Source organism: Pezoporus occidentalis, unplaced genomic scaffold (genome assembly GCF_034315485.1).
Source record: "Pezoporus occidentalis ecotype Australia unplaced genomic scaffold, CSIRO_AGI_Poc_V1 ctg1, whole genome shotgun sequence".
Taxonomy (NCBI): Eukaryota; Metazoa; Chordata; class Aves; order Psittaciformes; family Psittacidae; genus Pezoporus; species Pezoporus occidentalis.
In genome coordinates this window covers 16,166,522-16,182,913 of record NW_026912778.1, presented here as the reverse complement: position 1 = coordinate 16,182,913, position 16,392 = coordinate 16,166,522, and the positions used below count along the sequence as shown (strand labels likewise).

The following is a 16,392-nucleotide window of genomic DNA, read 5'->3' as shown; positions in this document are numbered from 1 at the left end:
ATCAGGCAAAAGTCTATTACTACCAACTCTGTTCACAACAGGGCTTGCATCGCGCCTAACCTGAGTCCTCCATGCTTGCGAGGGTTGTGATCTGGGTGCCAGTGTTGGCTTTGAGGCAACAGCCCAGCTTGTGCAACATTTGGGAGTACCACAGGGAGAGATTTTCAGCCCGCCCTGGCTGCTCCCATCACCGTCAGGAATCCCGCCTCACCCGGGCGAGCCAGCAGCCCCAACCGGGACAGCTCGGACAGCTATGGCAGGCAACAAGAAAGCGTGGCCAGACCGGGACCTTCCCTACTTCCCTAGTATTTCCCCACACTTTAATCACTGGCATCCCGAGCAGGCTCTTCGCTGATGACGGGTTTCCCGCATTTGGCTCCAGGGACATTTTGCTCTCGGAAACGATGTCTGATGCTGGAGCCAAGAGTGCAGGACACTATGCCATGGCAGGCAGCCCTGTCATATGGGCCAGCACCAGCCAGAGAAGCGAGGAGGGAAGGTGAGAGGACAGGACAGGACAGCAATCCCGTAGTACTGGGCATCCCGTCCCACCCCAGGGTTCGCACTGCCTCACCGTACCACCGTCCCTGACAATCCCAAGTGAAACCAGCACCCGCGCAGTTCCCGACACCTGATCATACCCGCGCCGCCTCTCCCCGTGGCCCCGTGGGGCTGCCGGACCCCAGCGGCTCCCCGACAGGCCGAACCCCGGGCAGCGGGGGCACTCCGAGGGCTTACCGGGAGCTAGGCACAGCAGGACCGCCAGCAGCCGCGCCGCACCGTGCTCCATACCGTGGGCGCCGCGGGGCGCGAAGCGAACCCTTTCCCCGACGGCGCTGTCCGTCCGGCAGCCGAGCCGAGCCGAGCCGAGCCGAGCCGAGCCTCGCTGCGCTGCGCTGCGCCGCGCTGCACCGCACCGCACAGCGGGGATGCGGGACCCCGGCGAGCAGCACCGCCCAACTTGAGCCAGGGGGCGGGGCTTGCCGCAGAGGCTCTGCCCACCTCTCCTTGGCCCCGCCCCTCGCCCCGCCCCATGGCCCCGGGTGCTCTGGTTCTGGCACGCCCCGGGAGCAATCCGCCTGCTTGGCAAAGGCAGGAGGGACTCAGGGGCATCAGCACTGAAACTTGGTGTCACCTGGGGCTTCACCAGGGGGTTCTTCAAGTCCCCTCAACCCCAAAACCAGCCCTATGGAGCACACGTATGAGACACAGCCATCTTCTTGCTCAGTGACTTCAGCCAACTGGGTTGGAAGTGTCTGGTGGTATCAGTGCTAAGTTCATAACGTGGGAGTCCCTGAATCATGTCGAATGTATCCACCAGCCTAACGGGCCACATCACATCTAAGGGGATCCAACCAGCCCCATCCTTCTCCCTGCGGGATGTTCCATTCCCCTCTCACACCAAAGGTTTGATTTTTCCCAAAATGACCCACTCAGTTGCAACTATACCTTTTAATCAAAATTATTAAGCAGTGGCTGTTGAAAGAGAAGTTCATGAGAAAGTCCTTCGGGAAAAATAAACACATGGTTATTAATGCTTTAACCATACACATGACCGTAAACGCCCTGAGGGAAATAAATACATCCTCATAGACAGATGCATAGGTAAATAGGTAGAAAATCAGGTAGATAGAAATACACAACTATGCACATAACTATGCATACATATACATATATGTATCTTTACATGCTACGTTTTTCTCTTTCCCTGCAAGTCTTCATGTGAGCTTGTCCACAAACAGTCAACTAAGTTAATGAGGCAGTGATTTTATTTTGCATGCTATGCAGTTCCAGCTGGTTTACTGTACTGGGGGATGAGTTTGAATTTCAATTTCCTTTGAAATTACACCCCTGTTGCTCACAGAAAGATACAGGGAGTGGGAGAAGCCAAATTCCTATACTGATTTTTCCCAGAGATCCAATAAAATCCATGAAAAGTCAAAAGGACTCATGGTTCAAGAGGCAGCAAGTCAGCACTGTGCAAATTAAATGTGTTCTTGCTATTTTTATGGGCTCTTAAACCAGAAAATTAGTAGCCATTATTAATATCTCCATCTCCACCATACTGCAGGTCAGGTCACTGGTCTTTCTAAGTGATTTGTGGAACTTTGGCAGTGATTATTAAATAACCAACCGTTGCTGAGACTAGGCTGCACGTAGGGTTGTATGGTAGTGATAAATGCCTAGAGAGAACCAAGGGCACCTACTGCCAAAGAAACAGTTCTGGTAACTTTATTAGTTGCGATGCTTGTTTTGTTTGGTTGACTACAAAGAGAAAAAAAACTGATAGGGAATGGATGACCCGCAAGAACTGTTTGCCTTCAAAGCAGCTGAACTAGTCAACAAAGCTAATTAAACTATAGGGGTTAGTGGAAAAAAACGTTCACATTAAATTATTAAAGGATCCATAAGCACAGTAAAATCACTGGTAGCTCACTCTGGTGCCTTCTGCATTCCTACAGGAGCTTCCAAACATGCAATCACTAGAAAATATGCCACTATATCAATTCTAACAAGTGTTTTCTTTTCTGAAATGTAGTCAGAGGATGGGCAAATAGAGCTTACTGCAATACCACTTAGCTTCTGTATTCATGCCCAGTTGCTACTATCAAGTGAGCGGTTTGGAGGGGGTTGGTTGGTTTCACTGTCAAAAGTTATTTTGGTGCCTGAGCTTTATGGAATGAATGCCCACTGTTTGCCCTAAGCATATCTAAGCAAAGATAGATGAATGCTAGCCCTCCCCAGGCTCTTTGGCATTTGCCATGTCCCCTTCTTCCTTCTCCCCTGCAGTGGCCTGAGGAAGGGGAAGGAAGGAAAGGCTAACCCCATCAGCGCACAAACCTCTTGACTGGTCTGTGTGCACACACTGACCTGAGCAGCCAGCAGTGAGGAGCTTGCACGTTGCTGATGTTGGCCATCTACAGGGAAGTGCACATTTCAAAAGCACAAAGTGCTTTTATCTCCCTGAGTGATCCCAGTGAGATCTCTTACATCCTGAGTGATCTTGGTGAGAGTCTTTACACCATGCTTCCTAAATGGGGCACAATCCTTCAGTACTTTGCCTGGCTGCTGGTATAATCTTGTTAGCTGAATAATGCTGCAGGAACTGCTGCTTCACTGTATGAATTGCCATCCCTATAGCACCAGGGACATTTGGGATACCAGTGAGCAAACTGTAAGATAATTTCTTTACACTCCAGACACATGAATGGGGCCCTGACCCTGTAGACATTTAAATACAAGAATAACTTTACTCTAGAAAGTCATTGTACAGATGGTGGCCTTTTTATCTGAACCAGATTACTTACATACGTGATGTTGGTGGGACTATTCTTTTAGTATTACCAAGTGAAAACTGAAGCTAAGAATCACTGGAATGGTAGGTGTCTGGGAAAAGTGAGAGCTAGAAAAGATGTGAAGTGACTTTACCAACACAGGATGTATAGTATCGTATGTGTCTTGCTACAAAAAATCTTTTATTTTGAGCTTTGATGGGGCTTTCTCAAGTGGAAGATGTCATGAGGAACCTCTACAAGAAAAATCAGCCTCAGTACAGAAGCCACCTGAAGTCCATGTGAAAGATTCATCTGAATACACTGCTGCCATAACATTTATGGGACAACCGATGTCTGTTTATAAAACCAAAACTTCAATAATTCCAGTGTTGGCAGCTTTCTTACCCAGCCTTTTAGGCTGTAATCTCACACAGCCTTTGTATCATCCTTTAGACTTGTAGAGTATCTATCATAGCCTCGCTCGCACCAGAGACTCTCAGTGCTGAACCACAAGGAGACAGTGAGAGAAGCCAAACATATTAATGTCATTGAGCGAGGAAGGAATGGGATTTCCTATCTCCCCAGAGACAGTTTCAACCTGGGAAACTTCCTGGGATCCTGAAAACAACATGCAATGGCTTCTAAACCTAGCCCACTCTCTGTCCCAGCACCCTCACCTGCCTTAAATAACAGGCAATCCTGCCAAGACATTTCAAATCTGGCTTAGTTCAGAAAAGTGCCACTGCCTTGGACAGACAATACCAGTAAAGAAATAGGGGGCTGGAAGAAGCTCCGTGAATGTTCAGCCTTCCTACTGCACTAAGCAGACCTCAGCCCAGTGTGGGACCAGACTTGGAAGTTTGCAGGAGAGCTGGTAGCTGACAGACGGGATGCAATCAGACCACGTGCATCACTCCCAAGTTTTGTCAGATCAGTTCCCTGCTCCCACAGGATCTCCCGGAGCCCCTCGGAGAGCAGCTCCCATCCTGAAATCAGTGTGTTCCCAGCCCCTGGGGTTATTTTCTTCCTTCCCTGCAGCCTCTTTCTGCCACAGCCCCAGTGCAAGGGAAACTGTGCTCACGGATGGCCCCTGGGAACGGGCAGTGCAACGGAAGGGGGCACGAAGCCTTGCCTTGCCCAAACGGGGCCAGCAAGCTTTTGTTTACGCATCTGCTCCTCTGGTCGCCAAAAGCTCATTAAGAACAAGACACAAAGAAGCAGCAGAGGGACCGGGTAGCCCCCCTCCCCTCTCCTCCCTGACCTGTCACGACTCTCCCTGGCTCTGTCAGCGCCTCCCGGGCAGCCCAGCAGAGGAGCTTGTCCAGAGCAACTGCAGCAGCAGGAGCAGCCGGGCCACCTTTTGTTTGCTTAATTATTCAAATAACCTGGGGAGATAAGGGCTGGAAACACCGACTACGTGCCTCCTTCCTCATGTAGCTCAATGGGTTTGCAAGTGGGCAATGTCCCACGTAGAATACATCTGGGATGTGGCAGCCGGCAGCTGGACCGACCCGTGGTCACACCTCTGTGCCACAGCTGGGGCTGCAAGCACCTCAGCATCTAATGAACGATGGAAGCTACCTTCAGTTCTGTCTGCATTGCAAACTGTACCACTGCAAACCTGCATCCTTGCAACAACACTGGAGCCAGGCAGCACGGCCTTAATGTGCCTTTCATCATGCGTGATTTGCTAACACACTGATAAACCTTGCTAAGGCAAACGTGGAAGGAAGCACATTCAAGATGCTGCTACCAGAAGAAAACAAGAAGGCATTCATTTAACATTGGATACCATTACTTTTCATATAAACCACATACAAAATCAAATATATATTAAGCATGATGCATGCTCCATGTGTAGACCCCAGAAAATGTGTTGGTTCACAAATGGCATTGAAAAGGACAAAATCTATCTTTCCAGCTAGAAATGAAATAACTGTCCCAGGTGACAACAAGCATGGAAGTAGAAATAAGAAAGCATAAAACCACTCATTTTCAGACAGTGTTTCCTAATAGTAGAGATCTGAATGACACTGCTTTCAGAGTATGCAAAAAATGCTGAAACCTTTGCTGGAATCTGTGAACATGTCACTTGTGATTGGCCTTGTCCAGCTATAAACAGGAGGTGTGAGTGTGGCATGTGTGGACATCCCCAAAGAAGCTTTATTCTAGCTTGGCTGGATGCTCATTGTAACAAAACTGGAGGAGCAGGTTCACTGTTGTCAAGGTCCAGACTAGTCTAACTAGCCTTGGATACATCTCTCCACTCCTAGGTGCCTAATTATGGTTGGAGGCAGGTGGAATTTTAGGGACACACCTTTGAAAAATTCGATTTCTTTCATTGTTTATTAGCTTGACTCCATCATGTCCCAGCTCTCTGTATAACTGCTCGTGCCAGGACAACAGGGTCCTGTGCACCCTCCATAGGAGCTGTTCAGTTTTCCCCACCAAGCTGGTCTTCCCCACCAAACCCTGTGTGCGGCAGGAGCTTTGTGGGGAAAATGCCTTTACTTGTTTATGTGGCTGAAGCCTCTGGAAATTTCTTTCCTGCTTGAAGCAGGAAGCAGCTCTGAGGAGTCACTTTCTGAGCAGGAATCAGAGGGTAATTCAGTATCTCAGCCCCTGGCCATGTGGTCAGTCAGGCTAATGGATGGGCAACTGGTGACAGGGACAAGCTGCAGATTCTTACATGGAAGTGACATGCAATCTTTTTTCTCTTCTTTTCTTTCTTTTCTTTTTTTCCTTATTTTTTCCTTCTTTTACAAAACTGCTGGTGAATGAAAAATCTTTTTTAATAGCTCACTGGTGCAGCATGCTCTCACTACATCCCTTCCTGTGAAAGGATCTCGCAAGAATACCCTCACCTCCACGCTGCAGGAGTTGAAAGCAGCCTCCTCAGTCATTTTGGCCACATTTATGCTGATTCCCTTAATATCCACTGAAGGGGGAGAATAAGGGAGCAGCATCACACTATAAAGAGGGTCATGGAGGAGAGACCTGCATTCTCACCCTCACTGCTGCAAATACTGGCAGATTTTGTTTGGTGTGGAACAGCATCACCAGGAAACCTAAAATGCCTATCTGCTATAGCATGGTGCCTAAGGGTTTCTAGTGACCTGAAGCCAGGACCCCCATAGGTTAAATTCCATGGTGGTGGAAGTCTAGCTGCTTGGGAAACAATAACTGCCAAAAATACATGCTACCAGTTTGCTATGAAATAAATAAAGATTATGAATGTATGTGACAGAGCACCAGCCTATCCAAGGTAGTCTTACAACAAGTAGAAGCAATGCACCCCAGCTCCCAGGGAGCTTGTGTCCCCCATATCACATAAACAGCAATCTCCATTTGAAGGTTTTTGGGTTGTTTGAGGCACCTTTCTGCCATGGAGGTGCCTTAGTGTCTGCTCATATTTTATCTGTTGCAGTCTTTCACTGGTGAGGGCTCTAATGAAATGTCTCGCCTACATCCTACCACTTCTTAAATTAAATATATATAGACGTAATATCTTAGAGATATTTGACCACTGTCGCTTTTGCTTGAAACTGGCAGCAGGGTTAAAAAATTATGAGTCAAGTAGATAGAAAAATAAACAGACAGACATAGAATGTGATTAGGTGGGTCCTACTTCCCTAGGAAACAAATCCCTAAAATTTACAGGTCATACCAACTACCAGCATTTCATAGGACAGGATTAGATGCTGAAAGTGGAGGCAACACAAAGGAGAGGAAAGCACTGTCAGAAATTGTGAAAACCCAGCCTATGAGAAAAAGCTGAAGGATTTAAGACTGTTCAATCTAGGAGAGATCAGGCAGACTCATGTGATAACAGCCTTCCAGTGGGGAAGGCTGGAAATGCCTGATCGGTTATCCTCACAGCCACCAAGGGTAAGAGAGGAAACAATCAGTCTAATTTTCTGGACAGGAGATTTATCTCACATAACATGGAACGTTTTCTGACTTTTGGGGCAGTTAAGCACAGAATAAGGTGGTGTGGGGAGTCTGGGATAGGCATCAGTTGAGGTATTTAAGATCAGGTCTGTCAGGGATGAAATCTAATTCTGCTTTACAATAGAAGTAGGTATTAGATAGTTTTCTCAGGTTTATTCAAGTCCCACGTATTCACGATTGATAGGAATACAATTCGTGTTTTTCTGTTCTTTAATAAAAGAGCCCCTAAAATGAAGCACTTCTTTACAGGGACAAGTGTACCAACCTACAACATTTCAGTATTTATTCTCAGCTGGGATAACTAATATGATCAGTCTGAGCTAATACCTCTTCTACTTCTTTTTTGAAAGGTATTTTGGAGTGAGTGGGTTTCTTGTCATTTCTTTCTGTTCACAAACAAAACCAAACCATTATTCACACAACACTAGTTCCAGCTAGGAACTGCTGGGAGAGACCTCAGAGCACAAGGTAATGGGGACTACTGAAGTGTATCAGCAGTTGCCAAAGTACAAGCAGTGCTTTATAGTGATGGCGCAAAATGGTGTCAAACACTTTTCCCAAATCAGTGACAATGGCAATTTATACTGCATGGGTTGATAGCACATGACTTCTTTCTCAACTAAAGCTTGCAAGTCCATTTACAGAATGTCCAGACTGGTTCCTTCCAGGTAATTCATTTTCTGCACAAATATTTTCACAACCAGGATAACTGGATGGTAACTGAATAGTGTCATGGGACATAATGTAGGGTCTCCACAATGTAAGCATGTAATAACATAAAGAGCCATGAGATCCAGAAAAAGGCACAGCAAGGGTTGTTATAGATACAGGAGGGACCTTCATCACTCTACCATTCTTCTAAAGACTTTTTTGGGGTACTAGTACACCTGGGTCCCACAGTCCCTCTGAAGAGCAACCTTCATCTCAGCAGTGAAGAAACCTTGCTTCAAGTATGTTGCTGTCAACATTTCTTTGCACAGCAAATATCTTAAACGTGATTAATCACTTTAAAGTTGCAATACACCAGTTGATTTTTAACACTCCTATTCCCAAATCCCTTTTCTCTTCAATGTACAAAAGCTAATCACAACCAATCATCTATTTGCCTGTTATGCTTTTGCTTCTTTCACTTCATACCCACTTTAATGAGATATTTGCCATCATTTATTCCAAAAAAAAGAACTGTTTCACCAGCAGCAAGTTCAATTTCTGTTCAGACTCCCCTTCGAGGACACAAACTAACACATTTTGAAAAGGGACAGGGAGAATGTCTCAGCTTATTTTCTGAAAAAAAATCCTCTATTTACAGGGGTGCAAATCACCTTCCAGCAGTCTGGGGAATGAGACTACCTCAGTCCTCACAACCAGCATCTTCACCCCAAAACCATAAATCCTAACCCCAAACTCTGCTTTCTCCATATTTTGCCTTTATGAGCAAGTTGATTGATTGATTACACTCTTTTTTTTTAACCACCTGATTATTTTCCCACACCTCTCATCCAAACAGAAACATCACAGCAAATATCGTACCACCCTCACACTGTTTTCTGCTGTGGCTGTAGCTAAATAAATTCTCTAAACATGTGGTAGCTGATGTGCAGCACTGTGGCTCCCAGAAGAAAAGCATCAACAGGAAAGGAAAGGAAGCAACCAGGCACTAGCTGTATTCCCCACTGAGTTTGTCTCACCAGAAGCTGTCACCAACCAAAGATTAAAAAATACATTCTACTTGGTTTTCTGGAGGGAAGCATCTGAGCAAGACATGCACAAAATTCATGGAATCATCATTAAGTCCAAAAGGAAATATTAGGACATGTAGTCCGACCTTTGAAAACTGGAGGCAACACAGGGATCCCACTGGGACACCATTCTTCATTATTTAAGTGCAAATTCTACTAGAGGGAAGAGGAATATTTACCAGCACTGGAGCCTGACTGAAGTTAGAGCCAGATGGTGAAGGACTCAGAGCCTACACATTATCCAGGAGGATCTTAGGATCATATATAATAGCAACTTTAGCACTTATTCTAAAGGACAAATAACTGTACACTCATATATATGTGGGCTATAATATATACACATACATGTATGCATATATACATATATGTATGCACTTTTGGGTACATCAGGAATATTTCTGGAGTTCTACTAGTATAGCATTTATTAACTACCCAGTAAACATAGCTGATAAGCATGTAGAAATTATTCAATTTCACTAAATTGGTGATTCAGTGTTTGTAAGAAATGCATTGCCATTCCCATTATTTCGGTTGTGGGAATAAACAAGGTGACTCTTCTGTGTAGCACTCATAGCAAGCAATGAGGACACTCCTTTCCTCCTGCTCAGACACAGGGAGTTGATTAAGGCTAACAAGGCCAAGGAAGCTCTAAGGAAATCCCAGTCCCTCGGGATGGGCTGGAAGGTTTCCTAGAGGCCCATCCTGCAGCTGAGGGTGCAGCCCTGGAGTGAGCCCAGCTCTGTTCCTTGCTATGGTTGGGATCATATTTTCCAGGCGAGTCCTGGGTACAAACCACCACAGACTGGGAAAAGTGATACGCAGGAGGCCATGTGGTGGAACACTGCCAGGCTGTCCTCTGGGGTGCTGCTTTCTCTGCACAGGCTATGATTCAGTGGCTGCATTTCCCACTGAGACCAGCACAGTAGCGCTAGGCAGTGAAGAGGTGAGGCAGAACTATGAGTTCAAGGATGACACAGGTGCAAAAGTAGACAGGGATGCCAAATCTCCAGGCTTAAATTAGTAGGAAGGACTTTCTCCTGTAGCCACAACTATCACCATTAGAATGAGTAGTGTAAGCAACCATTTAGGGTGAACACCTTATAGGATTGTCATGGACCTCAGATTATCTGGTTTTGAACTTCTGTTCAAAAAATTAACAGGATGAGAGTCAACACGAATTCTCCATGAGCCTGAAACCAGACCCTTTATTGCAGGCAATACTATGCCAGCACTGAAGTGTTGGCACCACACACCACACACCTCCTTACTCTTTGACATCTGCTGACCATCATGTGCCAAGGAAAAGGTAACTGAGCAGTTCAAGGAAGGAAGACATTGAGCTCAGAGTCACTGATACCTGCCAACATGACCTATTTTATATTAGACTTAGAAATACAGGAGTATTTGTGTCATAAAGACTGAGAACCTTAGCATAGAACTTCCATTTCTAAACTCTTAAAAATAGTTGTTTTTTTTTAAACCCAGAAAACGTAGCAACTGGAGCCAGTGAAGAGCGAATCTCTCTAACATCCACAGATGTATGAACAGTCACTATGTTGAATAATCCTCTCTGTTTCCCCATTCCTTTCCCTCTGACTCATCCATAATGCCATTTACTTTATTCACACAGTTTAACTGCAGATGTGCACCCTCTTGTCATCATTTCAGTTTCTAGATATTTTTTTTTCCATGTGAACCTGTGAAAATATTTTGATTGAACTTGTGCAAAAATATTTCAGGCAAACCCAAGGTATGGATGTCAAAATTTGCTAGGTGAATAACATACCTATAATAACAATATCCGGTTATTAAAGGAAGCAAGTGGGAAAATGTAGGTCTATGGTTTCTAGGTTGTAGGGGAAAATAAATTACAGGTCCTGATTAAAAGTTGTTAAAGGACTCTGAATTATGCTTCCCTTCCTTAATCAATTTGACTTACTAAGCATTGCCCCAGCCCAGCAGAGCTACGTAGGCAGGCTTACTGCACTCGCATGGCGCAGTCAGCGAAAGTCACTTTCTGTAGCCTTCAGCCTTCCTCTTGGATATGCATGTCATCAGGAACACTGAGGCCAGGCTCACTACTTTCTCTTCCGCCCCTTTAACTCCACATGTTTCCTGACCCTTGGCTTCTCTGCTGAGAGAGCTTGCCACCTGCACAGCAGCTCTGCTAGCACAATCACATCCTGTACCTTCACCGTGTCCAGGGTTCATTATTTTCATCAGCCAGTATGATGGTTGTGATGGGAATGTGCTTGGGTTCTAACCATTCTTGCCATTGGAAAACAAAGCGCTGTTTCCACTGTGCTGTGCAGCAGTGGTAGTTGAATGGTGAAAAAGGAACCAAAAAGCACATAGCATCCCGCTTGCTGCCTCTTTGGGCAGGATGAAGAATGCCTCATGGGGATGGGGACCTTGGCCTTTGCAAAACTGGCATGCAGCAGCAACAGGACATGTGAAGAAGCAGAGTTCCATTTCTTCAGATACTTCTGTCCTTTTCTCCCAAGGGAGATGCTGCCATGAATGCTCACAGCTGGATCTCTCCCCTAGGCAGGACTGGAAGTGGTCTAATATGTCCTGACTTGCTGTTTCTCCCATGCCCAATTCAAACTGGGAAACAAACAAAATAGCTCAACCTACTGGGAGGGATTTCTGCACTTAAGGCAGCATTAGGCTGCTGTCCTAAGGAAATAAACTGTGCCATTACATTGTTTGTCCATCTGTAAGTCCCACTCTCCTTACTAGCTCTTGAATTCATTGGCCAATTTCTGCAAAGCTGAAAAGGTGTTAGAAATAGCACAGTTAATTAAGTCTGTGGAAAGACCCAGTTCACTATCCCTCTAGGGAACAGGTAATCTCTTTGACAGCAGCCCGATAGATAAAGAGCATGCACATATGAGCCTGCCCACTTCTTCCTGGCTCCTGACTACCTACAGCACAGATACAACTCCAGCCCAGTGGGCATGGAAATAGATGCAGGAGCTGGGGTGATGCCGAAGAGACTTCTAGAGGACGTAAGTCCATGGGGAACTCAGACCTGCTAGTTCTGCTGCTCAAAACACTGATGCGTTAATGAATTACTGTGTTCAGATGTACATCAGGTGCCAAATGCCAAAGCTCCTTGGATTTATTTATCACGGCTTAGGCAAATGAAAGACCAGTGTCTTCCAAAAAGAAACCACAGTGCTTCCAAAGGAAGTATGCTTCTGTCGGTCCAGTTCTGACCTCCTTTGCACTGATGCAGACTGGAAAACTCTGCTTGAACATCCTTCACGGTTAATGATAGCTTGTATAAAATACCATTTCAAACTAAATCCTCCTGAGAGCACCAGAAAACACAGAAAAAATCCCCAGCATTTCTGATAGACTTATTCTGCTGCATAATTATTTTGACAGCAACCCAAATTAGCTTCTCTGAAGTCAATAACAAAATTGGCTCAGTGTGAGGAAAGAAGAAATGCCAAGTAATTCTTCATCTGAAATATGATCTTCTGGATCTAGAGTCCTCACACTGATATTTCCACCAACTAGTAAAAAGAATTTCACCCTTGAGCTGATGTCAGATCTATTTTCTTAAAAACAACAGTGTTACACTTGAGAAAGGACCTATGCAAAGAGGGACACTGATTTTCATCTGTCATGAAGCGCTCATGCAGCCTGTAGAAATCTGTTGGTTTTATAAAAAGAAGACCCACAACTTAAAAAGTTGTGTTCTCAGGACATGAACACATATTTGGAATTCAGCTACAATCGGATTGAATATATGCTAAGGTTATTTCAGCCTATGGAGTCAATCTAGATTTCTTCAGTATGAACAGGTTAGATTTCATTCTTAATGGTTGGCTTTCACCAAGTATCTTCCTGAAGTCATTACTTCTATCAATTGGAGTAGAGAAAGATTTATTTCTCCACCATAAGTGTGGTGGGCTTTTTATGCAGTAGGAACAGAAAAATCATTTTCTTCCGAGTGAACAACAGCAGTCAGTGATAGACAGGTAGGGTCTTGAGACAGGAAAATGTTTGTCTCAAATTTTGCAAATGGTGTTTCGGGACAATCTTAACCTGGAAAAGATCTACTTTGGGAGACGACAGAGCACAAGAGCAAACAAGGCAGATCCACACTTTATCCATCTCACTGAAGGTTTTGTACATTGTCCTCTTCCAGAGGCAGATGAAACCACCCCTATGTCAGGGGTCACTGTGATCATCTTTAGTGGTAGCCGTATAGCACTTTGGATATACAGCCTTTAAGCCTCAGAGGAATTGTAATGGACTACATGAGGAAGAGCTTTCATCTCAGTGTCAGACACCAGGAAAGGCTGTGCAAAACTAACTTTTATAAAGGCTGGAAATCTCTGCTTTTGGTACATTAACTTTAGTGGGAGAAAAATGCTGCATATATGAGAGAGAATGTTATAGTGGGAAAAAGAGACAGTACCTGAACAACCTTCTGAACACATTACTGAGAAAAGTAGCTAATGAGCTCTCACCTTACTGATAAAAGTTTTATAGGCACATACGTTTTTCCTTCTATGAAAGTCTTCTCAAAATGCCATTTGTCAATCAAAAGGTCATGTTCTCTAAATATTTGGGGCTTTCACAGGTTCAGTTACACCCTGGAAGTCATGATCCAGTGTTAGCAACAGTTTTGAATTGCCAGAAAACCCAAGCCACCCACTTCTTGGGTATGTGAGTTGACTACTGTGTTGCATATAAAATGGGCTACTGTTGGAAACCTTTCCTGAAATAAAAACTCTATAGTCATTTAATAGTGCAGTGAAGCCAGCATAGGAATAAAGACCACTTTGCCTAGTTTTGGAATCACAGTGGAGGGAGGAGAGGGGTATGAAACTGCTGTAACTCTCTGTGGTGGCAGCACAACAAGTGGGTCTGATTTCCAAGTCCAACCTCCAAACCAGCTCAGATGCTAGACTGAGGTGGTTGATCAGTGCAAGTTCTTTTAAATCTTTGGATGGAAAGCCCATGTAAATCCTGTTTGAGGTGAGTAAGTCCTTTTTGTGCTTCTGGTCCTTTGATGCACAAAGGATTTAAAAAGCAGCTGCGTATTTATTTTACAACGCATTCAGTATGTATACTTTTGAATGATAAGATGGTTTATCTGTAGTTTGCTTAATCTTTTCCTGTCATTCATGGAGATTAAGCACCATTTTCATTGTAAACATTCCCTCTGCTCCCTTCATGATTCCCTAAGGATACACCAGTTCAGACATCCCTTCAAATAATGAACAGGCAAGGACTAATAAATATTTCACACATAAAAGGAGTCTTGAAGCAAAAGGCTCTAATAGCTCCTTTCATTATGGGGGATATTTCTGTTTGATTTTTACTTCTTGAATCCTTTCTTAAAATTCAGAGCCAAACATGGATTTCCAGTGAAAGTGGCAAGCACACCTGGACCTAGATAAAACAAAATGACAGAAAACAACTGCCAGGAAGCAGAGCTCTTATTTTGTACGCAGTTCCACCCCATCCCACTTCCTATAGTGCATTTTAAAGAAGGGGCTGCTCTATATCCCAGCCCTTCAAAGACTGCAATACATTTTTCCATTATCATCTAAAGCACAGTGCACTTTCAAGGCTAAAGATTAAGTAAGGGGAAAGTGAAAACATAATTTATGGTGAAATTTCTGAACTCATCAACTCTGTGTAAAAGTAAAGAAAGAAAAATCCAGCCAGGGTCATATAGTTTTCCCTCAGCTGGATTTTCATCAAGAGTTGCCAGTCTATTGTCTTTCTAGTCATCAGAGAGCAATTAATTAGAAAGGCATAATGCAAGTTGAAGCATCTCAAAGGCTTTAAAGTGAAATTCAGCTATCTAAGAACAAACCATTAGAGGAAGCTGCGTGTGTCTGAACATCTTTTTAACAAGTTTCTTTTAGTTATCTTTACTTGGGGGAAACAAATTCACAGATATCCAAAATTTTATGTATAGTCTCTTGTTTTAATAGAAAGGTGAATGGTTAAGAAAACTGGGAAGTGATGTTTTTGCTTTGCAAGAAGGTCTGATTCATGGGCTGGAAAAACTCGTGGTGATTTCTGTCATTCATTTCTCAGAAGCTTCTGCTTTTGCTGTAGGACATTTTGCCAGCTTCTGTGACAGCCTTTGGATCCTTGTGGTTTACAATCCAGCAAAATAAAATACCTCAGGATGAGTGCCTGTTTTGTGAAGATTATTAACTTCAGTGGTTCAGGAAGGGCAAGGCCCTTTTGGAAAGAAGACTAAACAGATGGAGACCTGGACACCTAAATCCATTACATCTCACCAGGTATGTATTCTGCTCCTGAGCTCTTTCACAACATGGATGTAGCCAGAGACCAACCAGCCATGTCATAGTCACACCCAGACAAACACCTCCAAAGGAAGACAAGCATCAGTGAACACAGAAGTGGGTTTGGAGCTTTCACGTCCACTTACATGCTGCTGATACCAGGTCATGCTCACCACTTGCTGATGAAAAATATTCACCAATCAGTCACTGCCAACATGGACACAAGACCTCTGCATTCACTCAGAAGTATGCTGTTGGTGCCATGGCTTGGTCCTTCATCTTCCTTGTACATAATAAGTGCCACTGTGCTCCCTGCCATGGAAAGGAACTTGCACATGAGTACAAAATGATGTCTTTTGGCAGCTAAACAGGTTTTTGACCACATAGCTGTAGCAGTAGCCAAATCTGCTAGATGGTCAGCTTTCAAAGTCTTGTGCTTGAATCATTTTCCATGACATGAATGTACTGACATTAATGGAGCAACGTTGGTTTAGGACTTGTGTTTTACTAGTTGTATTCATCTCGACTGGAGACAGAAGCTTTCACCTACATTACCAACAAACAGCAGCCCTGATGTTGTGGCATCACAAATGGGGTGAGCTAAGACTGCTTCTGAGAAATATGGTCGCAGATTCCCTCAGACTCAGCCATGCATGCCTGTGCCTTTCCCAGAGCCAGTGTTAGCGCAGCAGCCGTAGAGAAAACACAGTTCCTGCCCACCCTTGACACTGATATCCCCAGACATGGCTTTAGGGCTAATCTGACCATCACTAGTCCAGCTGATGGCTCAGATATGGCCTCTGAAAATGAAGCTGAATATTTCACCTATGCCAGCATGATCGAGGCTGCACTGAAAGGGATGAATAACATGCCACAAACCTAGGCATAAGTTCTTATTGCTTCTCTTTACAGCCATAACCACACAGTTACAGTGAGCTGATCCATTGAGCTCATCTGGCAGAAAACAAACCCACTGTAAGAAACAACTTTCCATCAGGTCAGCTTAACGGACCAATGCAACCTACAATCACCATGCAATGTGCGATTATTTTTGTTTGATGAAAACTGGGAAGTGGAGATCACCCCCTTGTTGGCAGTGAGCACCTAGGTCAGATTCAGTAAATCATGTAATTGCACTGT

The 16,392-nt window shown here is 44.4% G+C and overlaps 1 protein-coding gene across 1 annotated transcript in view; it reads right to left on the bottom strand.

Annotated features, from left to right (window-relative positions):
• KDR (kinase insert domain receptor) overlaps positions 1 to 891 on the bottom strand; it is a 32,473-nt gene extending 31,582 nt beyond the window's left edge. The window contains exon 1 of the mRNA XM_062604030.1: positions 739 to 891. Within this exon, the coding sequence (XP_062460014.1) occupies positions 739 to 790 (52 nt within the window). The 5' untranslated portion in view covers positions 791 to 891. The remainder of the gene's footprint in view (positions 1 to 738) is intronic.
• Between the last annotated feature and the right edge of the window lie 15,501 nt (positions 892 to 16,392).